The sequence below is a fragment of the Oppia nitens genome, unplaced genomic scaffold, assembly GCF_028296485.1.
Source record: "Oppia nitens isolate AA-2021 unplaced genomic scaffold, nextdenovo-longstitch-racon4-pilon3 scaffold54_pilon_pilon_pilon, whole genome shotgun sequence".
NCBI lineage: Eukaryota > Metazoa > Arthropoda > Arachnida > Sarcoptiformes > Oppiidae > Oppia > Oppia nitens.
In genome coordinates this window covers 75157-90326 of record NW_026533237.1, presented here as the reverse complement: position 1 = coordinate 90326, position 15170 = coordinate 75157, and the positions used below count along the sequence as shown (strand labels likewise).

The window sequence follows — 15170 nt, the reverse complement described above, 5'->3', positions numbered from 1 at the left end:
ACTACTACTACTACTACTACTACTACTACTACCACTACTACTACTACTACTACTACTACTACTACTACTACTACTACTACTACTACTACCACTACTACTACTACTACTACTACTACTACTACTACTACTACTACTACTAACTATTGAATATACAGTATTATATAATATCGTCCTATAATTTTAATGTCAAAACATTTTTGTTGAAAATAAAATTATTCACAATTTCTTCAAATTTTTTTTTTGATCATAAATCTAAAGCATTGATTTTTTTTGGAGATTTTTTTTGTGTGTGGATGAGTTGTTGTTTGGTATCATATGTATAAAAACAAAATCAATTTTATCTCATAAGTTTCATAATGTTTATGTGTGTGTGTGTGTGTGTTTGGGCCATAAAAAATTGATAATCAATGCTAAATCGTTTTGATAACAGCAACTACTACAACAACTACTATCACTTATGACTTACAGCAGCCAAACAACCGAGACATCGATGAATCCAATAATTCTTAGCAAAACTCGATGGCATCACACCATAGGATACCACACATAGGTTTTCTTAAAACAGCGCTCAGGGATTATAGATATATATATATATATATATATACCGATGTTTTTGTTGTTGTTGTTGGTTATATACCGTATATTATCAGATCAGATCAAAAATACAAGATTGTAATCCACAGTTTAGTTTTGTTGTTGTTATTGTTTAGGTTAGTGATGCTGTCCTCACGTGATGATGATGATGAGGAACTGGCGATTTTGTAAGTTACTAGTAATAGTAATACCAATAGTTATACAACACACACACACACCACAGGTAGCTAACAATTGGTTGGATATCACTTTAACTAGAATATAATAGGGTGTAAAGGTACTGGGTATAATTATAAAATTTATATATGATAGTCACTCACATATCAACAAAAAAAATTAACACATAGTATACAGTATATATACAATAAAAAAATCACAAATTAATTAAACTAATTACACATTTTTACAAATAATTTTTTTTAAAGAAAACAAGTGTTGTTAGCTATTGATAATCAATGCCATCAAAAATCAATACCACCGGTTCCCATTAGACCATTGAAATAAAATCACTGTGTGTGTTTGTGTCTATGAGTACATTATTATTATTATGTGGGTATGTATTGCTATTTTCACATAACTTTCCTATTTTTTACAAAAAAAAAATCTTGCTTGATATGCTCATACATGAGCTCATATACTGAATATAATGTCTAAACACTAAGGCTATAGTCAATACTATACTATTACATACAGAATATTCTGCACTTTTTAAAAACTAAGTGCAAATAAAATCATCGGTTCAGTTGTCTATTACACTCTCCATCTCATCCAACATCACACATACACTACCGGAGCAGTCGCTATGGATGTGCTGCTAAAGTCGACATACAAACTATTTTCTATCGTCTCTCTCTCTCTCTCTCTCTCTCTCACACACACACACTATTTCTTAACTATATCTATAATCAGTGAGTGAATGAATAGGAGAGAGAGAGAGAGAGAGAGAGAGAGAGAGCACATATCAATTGTATTAACGAAATATAAAAGTTATCTCAACTTACATTAGTTCCCTCTTTTCATTAATGCCCGGCTCTATTACAAGACTACCAGTGCTCTATAATACAGTCATACAGTGCCATATCTTTTTTTCCATATCTTATTTGTTGATCCCTATCCACTCAATCATTCCTATAATATATATATATATATATATTGGTATGACTTTCTCTCTTTCACATTCACACACAATAATATTGAATGCAAATTGTAGTTTTTCAGCTCATCCTTTACACACACACACACACTGACTAATACATACACATACAATAGTAGACACAGACATACAATTTAAAGTCAATTGTGTCTACAATAAGCATCAAAAAAAGTTGTTATCATTTTTCTATACATTTCAGTCACTCATCCACACACAAGAAACTAAATGCTTAACCAAATAGTCGTTTTAAATAATTTTATTTAAGAAAAAGTTAAATATATATATATACTGTATATATAAAGTAATAATAGATTCAATTTATTTTTCTAGAAAATAAAATAAAATTGTATTAAATAAAATTTTTTTCCTACAATTTGAGTTATTATTTTTTTTTTGAAAAATAAAAATCAGATCCTTATTATCACTCAGGTATATACAATATATATATATACAGTTAGTATATGCAAAATGTTTGTCTTAATTAAGTAAGTGAGAGGAGGAAAGTTAGGTTCAAATATTTAACTAAACTAATTGTCAGTTCATTTAAGAAAATTATTGCATTAAAGAGCTGTTTGTTTATTAAAAAAAAATACAGAAAATTTTATTAAATAAATTCATTACAAAAACATTATATTACATATATTAGTATTAGTATTATTATGATAAATATTTTTAGATAAAATAGACAACAACAAAAATTATAATTACATTATCCTGTTTGCAGATAATTTTATTTAGTTTTTTTGTTTACAAAACATATACATATAAATCAAGATTAAAATTTTTTTATGTATATCTAATACATTATAATGCTTTAAAAATAGTTTCTGATTAAAAATATTATATAACAAATAAAAAACAACTAAAAATCTTATATTTATAATACTTATATATACTGTATATACTGTATATACTGTATATATTAATATATTTAAAGTATTATTATTTATTCAAAAATGTTGTTTCATAGTTGTTAACTAATTTCATGGCTTAATAATAACAGAATTTATTGCTTTTATATACAGTATAAATATATACTAAATAACAAATATTCCCGGAATCTTATCGTTAGGTTTATGTGTACTGATTCTTAACTTATAATACCCATTAAATCTCTTTATTTCTCTTTCAACTTTCAATATATATATATATATATATATATATATATATATATATATTTGGTATAAATATAATATACTTTATGTTTTACTTATAGTTTTTTTTAGATAAATAATTTATGAATTAATTAAAATAAGCTTAAATAAATTTCATACATCGCTTACTAAATAGTACAGTATTATTGAGTATACATATTATGCATACTATTTATAACTTAATGCAGAATATTCTGGGAATTTTGACTTACAGTACAGTTTAAATGTTTTTAATAAAATTAATTTTATAGTTTAATATCATAACTATAATCGTATTTAAACTTTTATTGGAATATAATTTTTTTGTCAAAAAACAATATGAATTTCAAATTTATTTATTTATTTAAAAAAGTTAAATACATATATAGTATTTTATTATTATTATTATAGTTTATTTGGTATCCAATACAATATTGGATTTTTGTATAAATTATAGCTAATAGCAATTTGATTTTTTTTTATATTAAATAAAATAAAATAAACTGAAATATGATATCAACTGTATTTTATATAAAATTTCTTTAAAAAAATAAAATGTTCGCAAAAATTATTTACATTTGAAAAATTATAATTTCAATTGAAATTTCTAATATTTCTAATATTTACTAAAAATAGATTTTCTACTAAATTTATTTTCAATAATATCTATTACAGAAAATCTTAAATACAAACAAAATTTATTTTATTGCTGTTAAACTTGTTAGATCTGGACAATATTGGTATTTATAATTTTATATAATATATATTATAATTTAAAAGTAAACTTAATAAATAAAAATAAATAAATAAATAATTATAACAATATTTATGCAAATTTAACAATATATTCTATAATCTATTATAATTAGTATAATATAAAATTAATTAAATTTCTATATAGAAAATTTATTTTAAATAAAATATTATTTTAAAAAATAAAAAAATAAATAAATGTATTATATTTATATCTAGTAATTGGCCTAAAAGCACAATATATTATACTGTTTTCCGGTTATATATATATTATACAGTTTATATATATATATATATTAGTATAATATATGTTTTTAGTAGTCGCCATACGTAATGACATTGTATTGTATTGTAAGATATATTGTTTTGTATTATAATGTGATATAATATATATGAATATACATCAAGAAAAAAAATCTCGGAATATTCTGTAATTTTATTCATGCATTCAAAACACATGAACACAACAACAATAACAACAACAATAACAACAACAATAAAGACTATGAGTATTACTACTACTACTACAATGACTATTACTACTACACAATAATGATTGTCATTCAAAGCTATCTTCCGTAAAAAAATCCCATTTTGTATAATAATATATTTAATACATAAGTGTTTGTCTCTAAAAACTATTTTATTTTAATATATATATATATATATATATATATAATATTGTGTATATATACTAATGTGTACAGTGTATCTCCTAATAGTAATCAGTCATTTAAATACAAATTTAATGCATGCCATCGTTGTATTTGTTTAGAAATAGTAAAAATACAGTATATATATGTATATATTGATATAGAAATTTATATACATTATAATACTAAAATATAACTTTCACAAAATAAAAACAAAAACATACAGTATATTGCATTTTTATCCTCTATTTTGCCATTAAATTATATTTATTTGTTTTGAAATATATATATATATATATAAATATTTCTTGAAATTTATATATCACTGGCTTTTAAGTAGACATAAATCCTTTATAAGTAAATCTTATATAATGTCTCCAATGTTTTAATGGCAATCAATATCTGGCAAAATGTGTTTGTTTTTAAAAAATAGTTTATACTTTTACATCAATGTATGCAAAATATTTTTGTAACAGTTTTATTTCTTAACATTTTTTTTATATAATAATTTATTCAAATAAATAATCTAATGTTAAATTAATAATAGTTTTTATTATTATAATATTGAAATTTAATCAATATATAAAAATTATATAATTATTAACGAATCAACTTTTTAACTAAAAACAAATAAATTGAAATTTATTTTTTCAAAATTTTTTTTGTTGCAAAAATAATTGAACGTTTAATATAAATCAAATTTATCTTGAACAAATAAATATAAATAAATAAACTAAATTATTGTAAATTTAAAATTTTGTTTAACTATTAATGTTTTGTTTATTAAATTTTTAATGATGCTTAAAATTTTTATACAATATAATACTTTTTTTATATATATAAATATTTTACTGTATTTAAACTATACATAAATAATAAATATAATTTATATACACCCATATAAACAAACATATTATTTTTAAATTAAATATTTATAACATATTTAAGCAAATTTTTATTTCAAATGAAAGTATTATTTTTTAATTTAAAATTTAAATTAGTGTAAAATCAATATTTGGCTTACATATGATATATAAAAATAAAAATATAAATTATAGTAAACTGTTTGCATAAATTATTAACTAAAAATTATTTTTGTGTATTTGAATTTGATAAACATTGAGTACTAAAAATTTATTTAGTAATAACTATAAATATAATCAATTAGTTTTATATGTATTAATTTATGGATATTACTTAATATAATTTCAATACAATTTTTTAAAAAACTAAATTTAAAAAATTTACTTAATATTTTGTTATTGTTTTTGTAACATTCAATAAATTTAATTAAATTTTATATTCAATATTTATTTTCATAATTATTGCAATTTTTCTTGAGTTTAATTTTAGTATTATTTAGCAATTTTATAAAATTAAATATTTAATTACTTAATCGTTTATTATAATAATTGTTTACATTTAGTAATCTATTTTATATCACATATAAGTTACTTAATATTACCAAAAAAAACTAAATGTATTACACTTTATATGTTTGTTAAGATAATGTAAAAAAATAATTATCTAATAATATACAGCATTTATATACAGTATAAATGATTATTTAAAATATTATTGAATGACTTTATTAAGTCAATTAGTATATTATAAATAAATACTATATTTTTTTATAAAAAAATTGTTAATTTAGTTGTATATATATATTAAATCAAGTAATTGGGAATTAATTTGTAAATTATAATTTAATTTTTATAGCAAACAAACAATAAATCCAATTATAAATTGCTATTAATATAAAATCAAAAACAATTGAATAGATAATTATTAATTAACTAATTTAAGTTAATTAGTTAGTAATCTAATTAAGAAAACAAAAATAAATTACAAAAAAAAATTATTACTGTATTAATTATCACTAACTATACAACTAAACATAATTAAAAAAAAATAAATGTTAATTGTCTTCAAAAATAAAATACAGTATTAAAGATAACGACAACAAACAACAAAAAACTAAATAAATTAAATAAATTACTAATTATTACAAATTTATTAATAATACAATTTTTTCCCTAACAAAATAATTATACTAATATTAATTAATTAATTAATAAAATTTAAATTATTATTAATAATAATAATAATATTAATTATTTGCTTAACTTATTATTAGCAACTAATACTAAAAATAATTTAGATATTTTTAATGAATATACGGTCCCTTTTTTCTAAAAAAAATATGTCACTATTACTACAGTACTACTACTACTGTATTAATACTACAGTTGTATATATACTTATCAATAGATAATACAGTAAATTGTGTTTTCATTTTAATATAATTTTTTTTATATACAGTTTTTAGTTGTTGTTGTTGTGTTGACATTGAAATTCATTCAAACAGTGTATGTGTTTGTATGTGTAAGTGATAGACATATTAAAAAAAAATAAAAGTTTTAATTTATTTTATTCATAAATATTAGTATTAATTAATCAACCGTTTGATTGGCTGCTAATAATCATCCCAATTAAAGGACAGGGAGTTTGTGAAGGTTAGAGATATATTACTGAGAGATATAGTAAAAGAGGAAAGGCCTACTTTTTGCAAAACAACTACCCCCTCCTCAATAATACACCTAAACTTAAACCCCAGGAGACAGACATCATGTATCGATCACTTTACTACTGTATCGCACAGTCATCAGCAGCAGTAGCCCTACAACCGCATCACCAACACTGCCGAAGACATACAGTACGTGCACTGAACCAACTGTTGAAGACAACATCGACAACAACAACGGCGACAACCACTAGAGCTATGTCGACCACCAAACCGGCGGCAGCTGCTGCTGACTATCGTATCGAAACGGACACTATGGGCGAAGTTCGGGTACCGGCCGACCGTTTGTATGGCCCGCAGACTCAACGATCGCGCAATAACTTTCGCATTGGTGCCGACTCGGATTTCACCGGTGAACAGATGCCCAAACCGATTGTAACGGCAATGGCTGTACTGAAGAAGGCCTGCGCCCGTGTCAATCGTCAGTCGGGTGCACTGGACGAACGTTTGGCCGCAGCTATTGAACAGGCATGCGATGAAGTTATTGGCGATCGACTAGAAGTTTGCCGTGAGTTTCCGCTGGTCATCTGGCAGACCGGTTCGGGTACCCAAACAAATATGAATTGTAACGAAGTTATTGCCAATCGGGCGGCCGAGATATTAGGTCAGTATTGTGTGTCCATTGTTTTAACTGTCTATACTTATCGTACATACATGTCATACCTGTCCTCAACATTACTGATCTGTTTTTTGTGTGTTGTGTTTAGGCGGCAAACGGGGCGACAAATCGGTTCATCCTAACGATCACGTAAACAAATCGCAGTCAAGTAACGATACGTATCCGACGGCTATGCATATTGCGGCCGCAGTCGAGACCAACGCATCGCTGTTGCCGGCATTGGAGAAACTGTTGGCCGCTTTGCGCGCCAAAGAGAAACAGTTTGCGGCCATTATCAAGAATGGCCGAACACATCTACAGGACGCCACACCACTGACATTGGGTCAAGAGTTTTCCGGTTACGCCACACAAATCCAGTTCGGTATCGATCGGATACGGTCGGCAATGGAGCCACGGGTCTACTATTTGGCTATCGGTGGCACAGCTGTCGGTACGGGACTTAATACGGCAGTCGGCTGGGACAGTGCTGTGGCCAAAGAGGTGGCCTCGATAACCAAGCTAAACTTTCGGGCCGCGCCCAACAAGTTCGAGGCACTGGCCGCTCACGACGCTCTCGTTGAACTGTCCGGTGCACTGAACGTACTGGCCTGTAGTCTGAACAAGATTGCCAACGATATACGTTTGTTGGCCAGCGGTCCGCGATCGGGTATTGGCGAACTAATACTACCCGAACTGGAACCGGGATCATCGATAATGCCGGGTAAAGTCAATCCCACCCAATGCGAAGCTATGACAATGGTCTGCGCCCAAGTCCAGGGCAATCATGTGGCCGTAACTATCGGTGCCACTCAGGGACACTTCGAACTCAATGTATTCAAACCGCTAATTGTGGCCAATGTTTTACGATCAATACGATTGCTGGCCGACGCTTCCGTATCGTTTACCGACAATTGTGTCGCAGATATTGTGGCCAACGAACGCCGTATTAAACAACTGATGGAAGAGTCGCTGATGTTGGTTACGGCACTCAATCCGCATATAGGCTACGATAAGGCCGCGAAAATTGCCAAAAAAGCACACAAAGAGGGACTAACATTGAAAGAGTCGGCCATTCAGTTGGGTTATCTAACTGCCGATCAGTTTGACCAATGGGTACGACCGGAGAATATGATTGGACCGAAAAAATAGTTAATTAAAAAAATAAAATTATATAAAGTTTAATGAATTGTGATTATTATTATTATTATTATTATTATTACATATAGTTATAAGTTATTGAATAAAATCAATGTATGTTGCGATGTGTTAGAGATTGCAATAACTTTAATCATAATATTTAATTTTTAGGTATAATAAGTAAAATATTTTAGTCAAAATTTTATTTAGATTTTTTTAAAATTTATTTTTCAATTACCGGTAATGGCTTTTACAGTATTATAATATTAATATCAGTTTTTTACAACAACAACAACAAAAAATACTGTATTTTCATTACAAAAATATGATAAAAAATACTAATATTGATAATAATAATTGATTATTATATTACACGGTATTTATAATACATTTATTTATATATATATTTTAAAATAAAAGTCTGAATCTGTTTCACTATGGATGACATCATTTTTATTATTATTAATCACTAATCGTTTATAACTTTTCCAATATATTGTTAAAATACCATAAAATTCTTGACCAACTTTGAGATCGAAAACAGCTTTGAAAATACAATAATAATATTTAAAAATAAAATAAATAATTATTATTATTATTATAATTATACCGAAAATATAATGAAGATTTTGTTTAACAATTTTTTCATCATTTTGTTGATCACTAATCCATTTACTAAATGTTTGTCTCTTTTGATGTATTTTTACATTAAATGTTTGATAAAATTTGTTATCCTTTCTAATAATAATTCCTACATTTTCTTCAAATTGTTTAATGTTTGACTAAAATATATGAAATAATTAAATAAAATTTATGAAACATTTTTTTTGATACTCATATATACACCTTATCTTTTAACATATTGTAGGCATCGATGATATTTTTGTCAAATTTTTCGCAAGCATTTGAATATTTTAGATATCGGATTACATGAAGTCTATTATATCGGTTTTGATACCATTCATACAATAGATATAATATAACTAATAATACAGCAATTATTAGACCGATTAAAATGATTACTGATTAGTGATTAACAAAACAAACAATTTATTATTATTAATGATTATTATCTGAAATGAGTTGTTATTATACTTATGATAATCGCTGTCCAATTAGTATATCTATTTGACTGTCCATTTGTGGTCATCGGTGATGATGATGACGACGACGACTCGGTCGACATCAATGTCGACACGTTTTCCGAGATCATCGATGGTTTATGTATTGTAGTCAACCGGCCAAAGATTGATTCATCCGATCCATAAACAAATATAACAAATAGGAAACACATAATTGATAACATTTTTTAACAAAATAATTTAATTCAATTTAACCGTTTAATTATCCAAATTAAACAATAATATAACTGAAATTAATATAAAATTAAAATTATATATAAATTTATATATTACGTGCAATATTATTATATTATTAAATTAATTTATTATTATACTAGTTTGTCCCGAGCAACATGTATAGAACGTGTAAAGAAACAAAAATTTGAAATCAAAAAAATTATTTAAATTTCGCGTTCAATAATATAATTTAAATGTTTTTTTTTCTTTACACGTGCAACAATAATAAAATTAAAAAACTAACTGTTTAATTAACAATACTTTTTATTTAACCGTTATTTTAATTTTAATCATTTTTAATTGTTGTAACGCGCAAAAGTGTGACCAAGATATAAATATATAAACATTTCCAAATTATATAGTAGTATAGATAAACGATTGTAATACAAAAAAATGATATAAAATAGAAAAAATAGATTATTATTTTTATACTGAAAATAATGATTACAATTATAATATACAGTATTAAAAAAATACAATTAGTTTTTAAAACTATTGGTTACAATTTATATTATAATTTTATTAATTCATTATCACTGGTATATTTAAAAAATAAAAAAATAGATTTCATTACATATTATCAATAAATATTATAATATATTTATAATTATATTAAAATTATCATAAAATTTCTTATAAATATCCAATTATTAAACATGTAATTTTTTTTTGTAACTTTATAAAATTTATAATTTAATTATATTTTATTAACCCTATATTTACCAGTAGTTAAAAAATTAAAAAAAAAAAACATTTATAATAAATTAAATTAAAATAATAAAAAATTAATTAATATAAATTTTTCTAACATAATAATACAAAAAATAATGTAGTTTTACCACTTATATGTTAATATTATTTATTTATATTTTAAAATTATTTAAATACTTATTAAATGAAAATTGTTTTAATTAAAAAATAACATTTTTTTTGTTAAATATCACTTGAGATCAGGTGTCGATGCACCCAAATAGCATCTGAGGTCCGAAATGGTCGATCGGATCAGTTTGCACCGTATGTATGCCATACCGAGTCTCTTGTGGGCCTCGAATCGATGACAACCGCCAAACGAGTAGTAATAGTTACCGCCTTCGCGGCCAACAATCCACAGGACGTCTATTGGCGGTACAGTTTCGGTAGATCTCTGACAGGAAATTAATTTAAAAAAAAAAAATTAATACCAGTGCGATAGGTAACTGTTTTCTTAACCCACACACACACACACACACACACACATACAGTACATACATATATATTTATACGGTATATATACATATATAACACTTACCGCTAATGTTTCCATAAGACTGTCGACTTTGCTATCGTCGAGAACCGGAGGAATGGGTCTTAGGATACAAGCGATGGGCACGTCATGAATGTCGACTATATGTGCCGAATGAATACTATGGTCATCGGTTTGTTTTTGGGAACACATATCTAGTGGTATCTATCTGTCTATATATATATATGTGTGTGTGTGTATGTGTGTAATACCCGAACCGATAATTAAACTGCTATTAAAATAACTTTAGATTTTAAACTAATAAACTATTTTTTTGGACACAATTTTTATTAACATAAAAATTATATCATAATACATAAGTCAATGTATGATTAACTTAGTTTTTAGTATAAAAACCTGTATATATAACCACAAAAAAAATATTTTCAATATTTAAAATTTACAAAACAAATAAACTGTAAAAATAAATATTTTTTATAAAAATGTTTGTATGATGTAATAAATTAGTTTCAAATAAAATAATAGTATTAACGTTCATAAATAACGTTTATAAATAATATTTGAATATAATATTTATTTTATTATTATAATAAAATAATAATTAAAATTTTGTAATCTTATAATTTAGAAATTCTACAAAAATAATTGTTAATAATTAAGTAAATACATTATATAATTTTGATATTAAAAAAATACTAAAAATAAATTGTACACTGATATATTAATATTTATTTTTAAAAAAAAACAAAATTCATCCTGGTATAGTTTATTTAATAATAAGTATTATTCTCATAATACTGTATATTTAAATAATTTGATTTAAAATAACTATGGTATATATGTAAGCTAATAAATTTAATACTATACTATTTATAGATATAATTTAATAATAATAATAATAATAATAATTCAATATAATTGATATTGTAAATTGTAACTAAATGTAACTATATATATATATATAAGTTATATGAGAGAGTTAAAAAATAAATTTTTAAAAACATATATATTCATTATCAAAACATCTATCATATTTAATTCCGGTATATATACTGTATATATTACAGTATATATATATATATATATATAGAGTAAATATAAGTTTATAATTAATAAATTACTTGATTTCTAAATATTATCATTAAATAGTTAGTCTATTAAAAAAATCAAATTAAAACTTTTTTAAAATTATTTTTATATAAATTATTATTATTATATATATAAAACAATTAATTGAACAATTATTGTTATTATTGCTGCCGGTAAAAAATGTATCCATCGATGGTGTTATTGTTGATTATGTTGCCCACCGTTTGTATGATATGGTCATCAGTATCTACAGTGTCGGCGTCGGCGGCAGAGATAAAGATAACTGATTATGTGGACGACTACTACTACGACAGGGAACAGGATATAAAAAATGGGCTACAATTTTGTGATAGCAGTGCCCGACTACCCCCATCACAAATTGTATTTGTAGTAATCATTATTGTTGTGAAAATAATAGCATCGCTTATTATGGTTTGAAACACACACACACACACACACAACATAAACATAAAAAACAATTTTTGTTTAAATGTATTAATTTTTGTTTTTAATTAATTTAATTATATATATATATATATATCTACATATTATACATATTATTGTATTATTTATAAAAATTATTGATAATAGTGTGATAGTATATAGTATATTTGTACTAGTCTATATGTGTGATTTACTTACTATCATGGTACTTTTTTTTATAAATTATAATAATAACTAAAAAATTCCTATATATATAAAATTAATCACTGGTATATATACTGTAGATATACCATAACTTACTGTATTAAAAATTAACATTATTTAATTAAATTTTAAATACTGTTGTGAATATATTGATATAGGACTAAACAAATTCATATAATAAAAAAATGTCGGTAAAAAATATTTGCAAAAAATTTGCTGTTATTGTCGATTATGTTGTCCACCGTATATTTGCTGCTGAATAATAAATTAGTAATCAATTATTATGTTTTTTTTAGATATTGATGTTTATAATAAATATCAAAACATAATGTTTTTCACAATTAATAAAACAATTAAATATCAAACTAATAAAAATTAGTAATTAATAATAAAGTTTCAAAGTTTGTTTGTGAATATAAATATATACAGTATATATTTACTATACATTATATAAACTCAAAAAAAAATAAAATTAGTCATATAATAAAAATTTAAAATAAATATTTCTATAAAAAAGTATTGTTTAAAGTTTAAGAATATATTAATAAAAAAGTTGTCAATATGTTTAAAAAAAATTAAAACAATAACAATTTTTGTATACATTAACATTTCAAATAGCTTCAAAACATATCATATTTGTTTCCTATTGTTATAAATATTACAATATATATATATATGATATATTTGCTGATGACTAATAAATTAGTAATTAATAATTATATATTTTTTTAAAGATATATTGTTTATAATAAATATCATAACAAAATTTTTTAACAATTAGTAAAACAAATAAATCGAAAAAACTTTATTATTGTTTCAAAGTATTTATATTGAAATGTATATAAACTAAAAAAACAAAATTAGTTATACAATAAAAATTTTAAATAAGTATTTTTTAAAAGTTTCTGAATATATTCATAAAAATCATAATAAAAGTCATCAATTAATTATCGATTTTCTACACAAACAATGCATCCATCGATGGTTTTATTGTTGTTTATGTTGTCCAGTGTTTGTATGGTGTGGTCAGTGATCTTTACGGCGAAGACGGCGTCGGAAACAACCCATGAGAGACATCTCCAACAACAACAACAACAACAACACCGATACCATCAGTTAGTCCGACGACGATCGGCAAACATGAGAGTCAACTGTCGCGATGCTATCAGTCTCTTAAACAACTGTTTGAGGTACAGGTGGTCCTACAGTGATATCAATCAAATTAAAGCCACAAACTGTAGGACATATGAGTTCGGGATCTGTGCCCACAAAGCATTGGTTTTTATTATATGATTATTAATTTTCTGTTATCCTATTCTAATAGTTTTTTTTTTTTGAAAAAAATTATATATATATTAGTTTTTATCAATAATTTAATCAATTTATGTAACTTTTAGTAAACATTTTTTTTAAATAATAATTTTTTTTGTTGTTTTTAGATCAAAGACTGTCCGAAAGCTATCAGATCTAAAGAATTTTTTGATGAACAATCAAAAATCAATGGTTTTACCGCCAATGAGGCCAACTGTCGGCCATTGAAGCCAAAAATACTGACCGATGAACAGTGTCTGCAATTTGAACAATGTATTAGATCTGTCGGTTCCCGACCCGTACTGTATATCCTAATAATTTTGACTGTCATTGCAATCGGTGCTGTAATTGTAAAGATTATTATCATTTAGTTTAGACAACTATAGACACAGAATATTTTATTCGGAATTTCTAAAATTGTTAAAAACTTTAAAAGATTTTTTATCAATAATGTAATTATTAAATATATAAATAAACTCTAAATGTTTATCACATGTTATTAAGTATTTTTTTAGTAATTAATATTATTGTATTTTATAACTATTTTTTTGCATAATCTAATGTAATTGTTTGCTATTTATCGATAATTATGATCGGATGATATATACTTATAATGAAATTGAAAAATAATGATTAACATGATATGGTTTGTAATAGTGTAATTTATTTAGTTTTTTTTAAAAAAAAACAATAACAATTTTTCTAAACATTTACCAAGATCATCCAAAGAATATCATATTTATTTCCTCTATTTATGTAAAATATATATATTAGTTATAGATAATAAATTAGTAATTAATTATTTAAAAAAATTAATATAACTCTATTGATAATAGTTTGATAGTATATATTGGTATATATATAAAAATATAAATAACTTATTATTATAATTAAAAATGTTATAATGTAGTGACTG

General features: G+C 24.1%; 2 protein-coding genes across 4 annotated transcripts; one reads left to right on the top strand and one right to left on the bottom strand.

Annotated features, from left to right (window-relative positions):
- Window positions 1–6602: 6602 nt before the first annotated feature.
- Window positions 6603–8805, top strand: LOC128960792 (fumarate hydratase, mitochondrial-like). 3 transcript variants are annotated; one of them, XM_054306928.1, is made up of 4 exons: window positions 6603–6671; window positions 6734–6802; window positions 6904–7474; window positions 7578–8805. In XM_054306928.1, exons 3-4 carry the CDS (start codon window positions 6916–6918, stop codon window positions 8615–8617), a joined length of 1599 nt encoding a protein of 532 aa, XP_054162903.1. In that variant the 5' UTR covers window positions 6603–6671; window positions 6734–6802; window positions 6904–6915; the 3' UTR covers window positions 8618–8805. The 3 variants fall into 3 exon arrangements, with proteins under 3 accessions (XP_054162903.1, XP_054162901.1, XP_054162902.1); XM_054306926.1 differs by having other exon boundaries at window positions 6734–7474; XM_054306927.1 differs by having other exon boundaries at window positions 6623–6655; window positions 6734–7474.
- Window positions 8806–10903: 2098 nt separating this feature from the next.
- LOC128960785 (sulfiredoxin-1-like) lies at window positions 10904–11417 on the bottom strand. Its single transcript, XM_054306919.1, has 2 exons — window positions 11252–11417; window positions 10904–11107 (listed from the first exon to the last, which is right to left on the bottom strand). The coding sequence occupies exons 1-2, from the start codon at window positions 11396–11398 to the stop codon at window positions 10904–10906; spliced, it is 351 nt and encodes a 116-aa protein (XP_054162894.1). The 5' UTR covers window positions 11399–11417.
- Between the last annotated feature and the right edge of the window lie 3753 nt (window positions 11418–15170).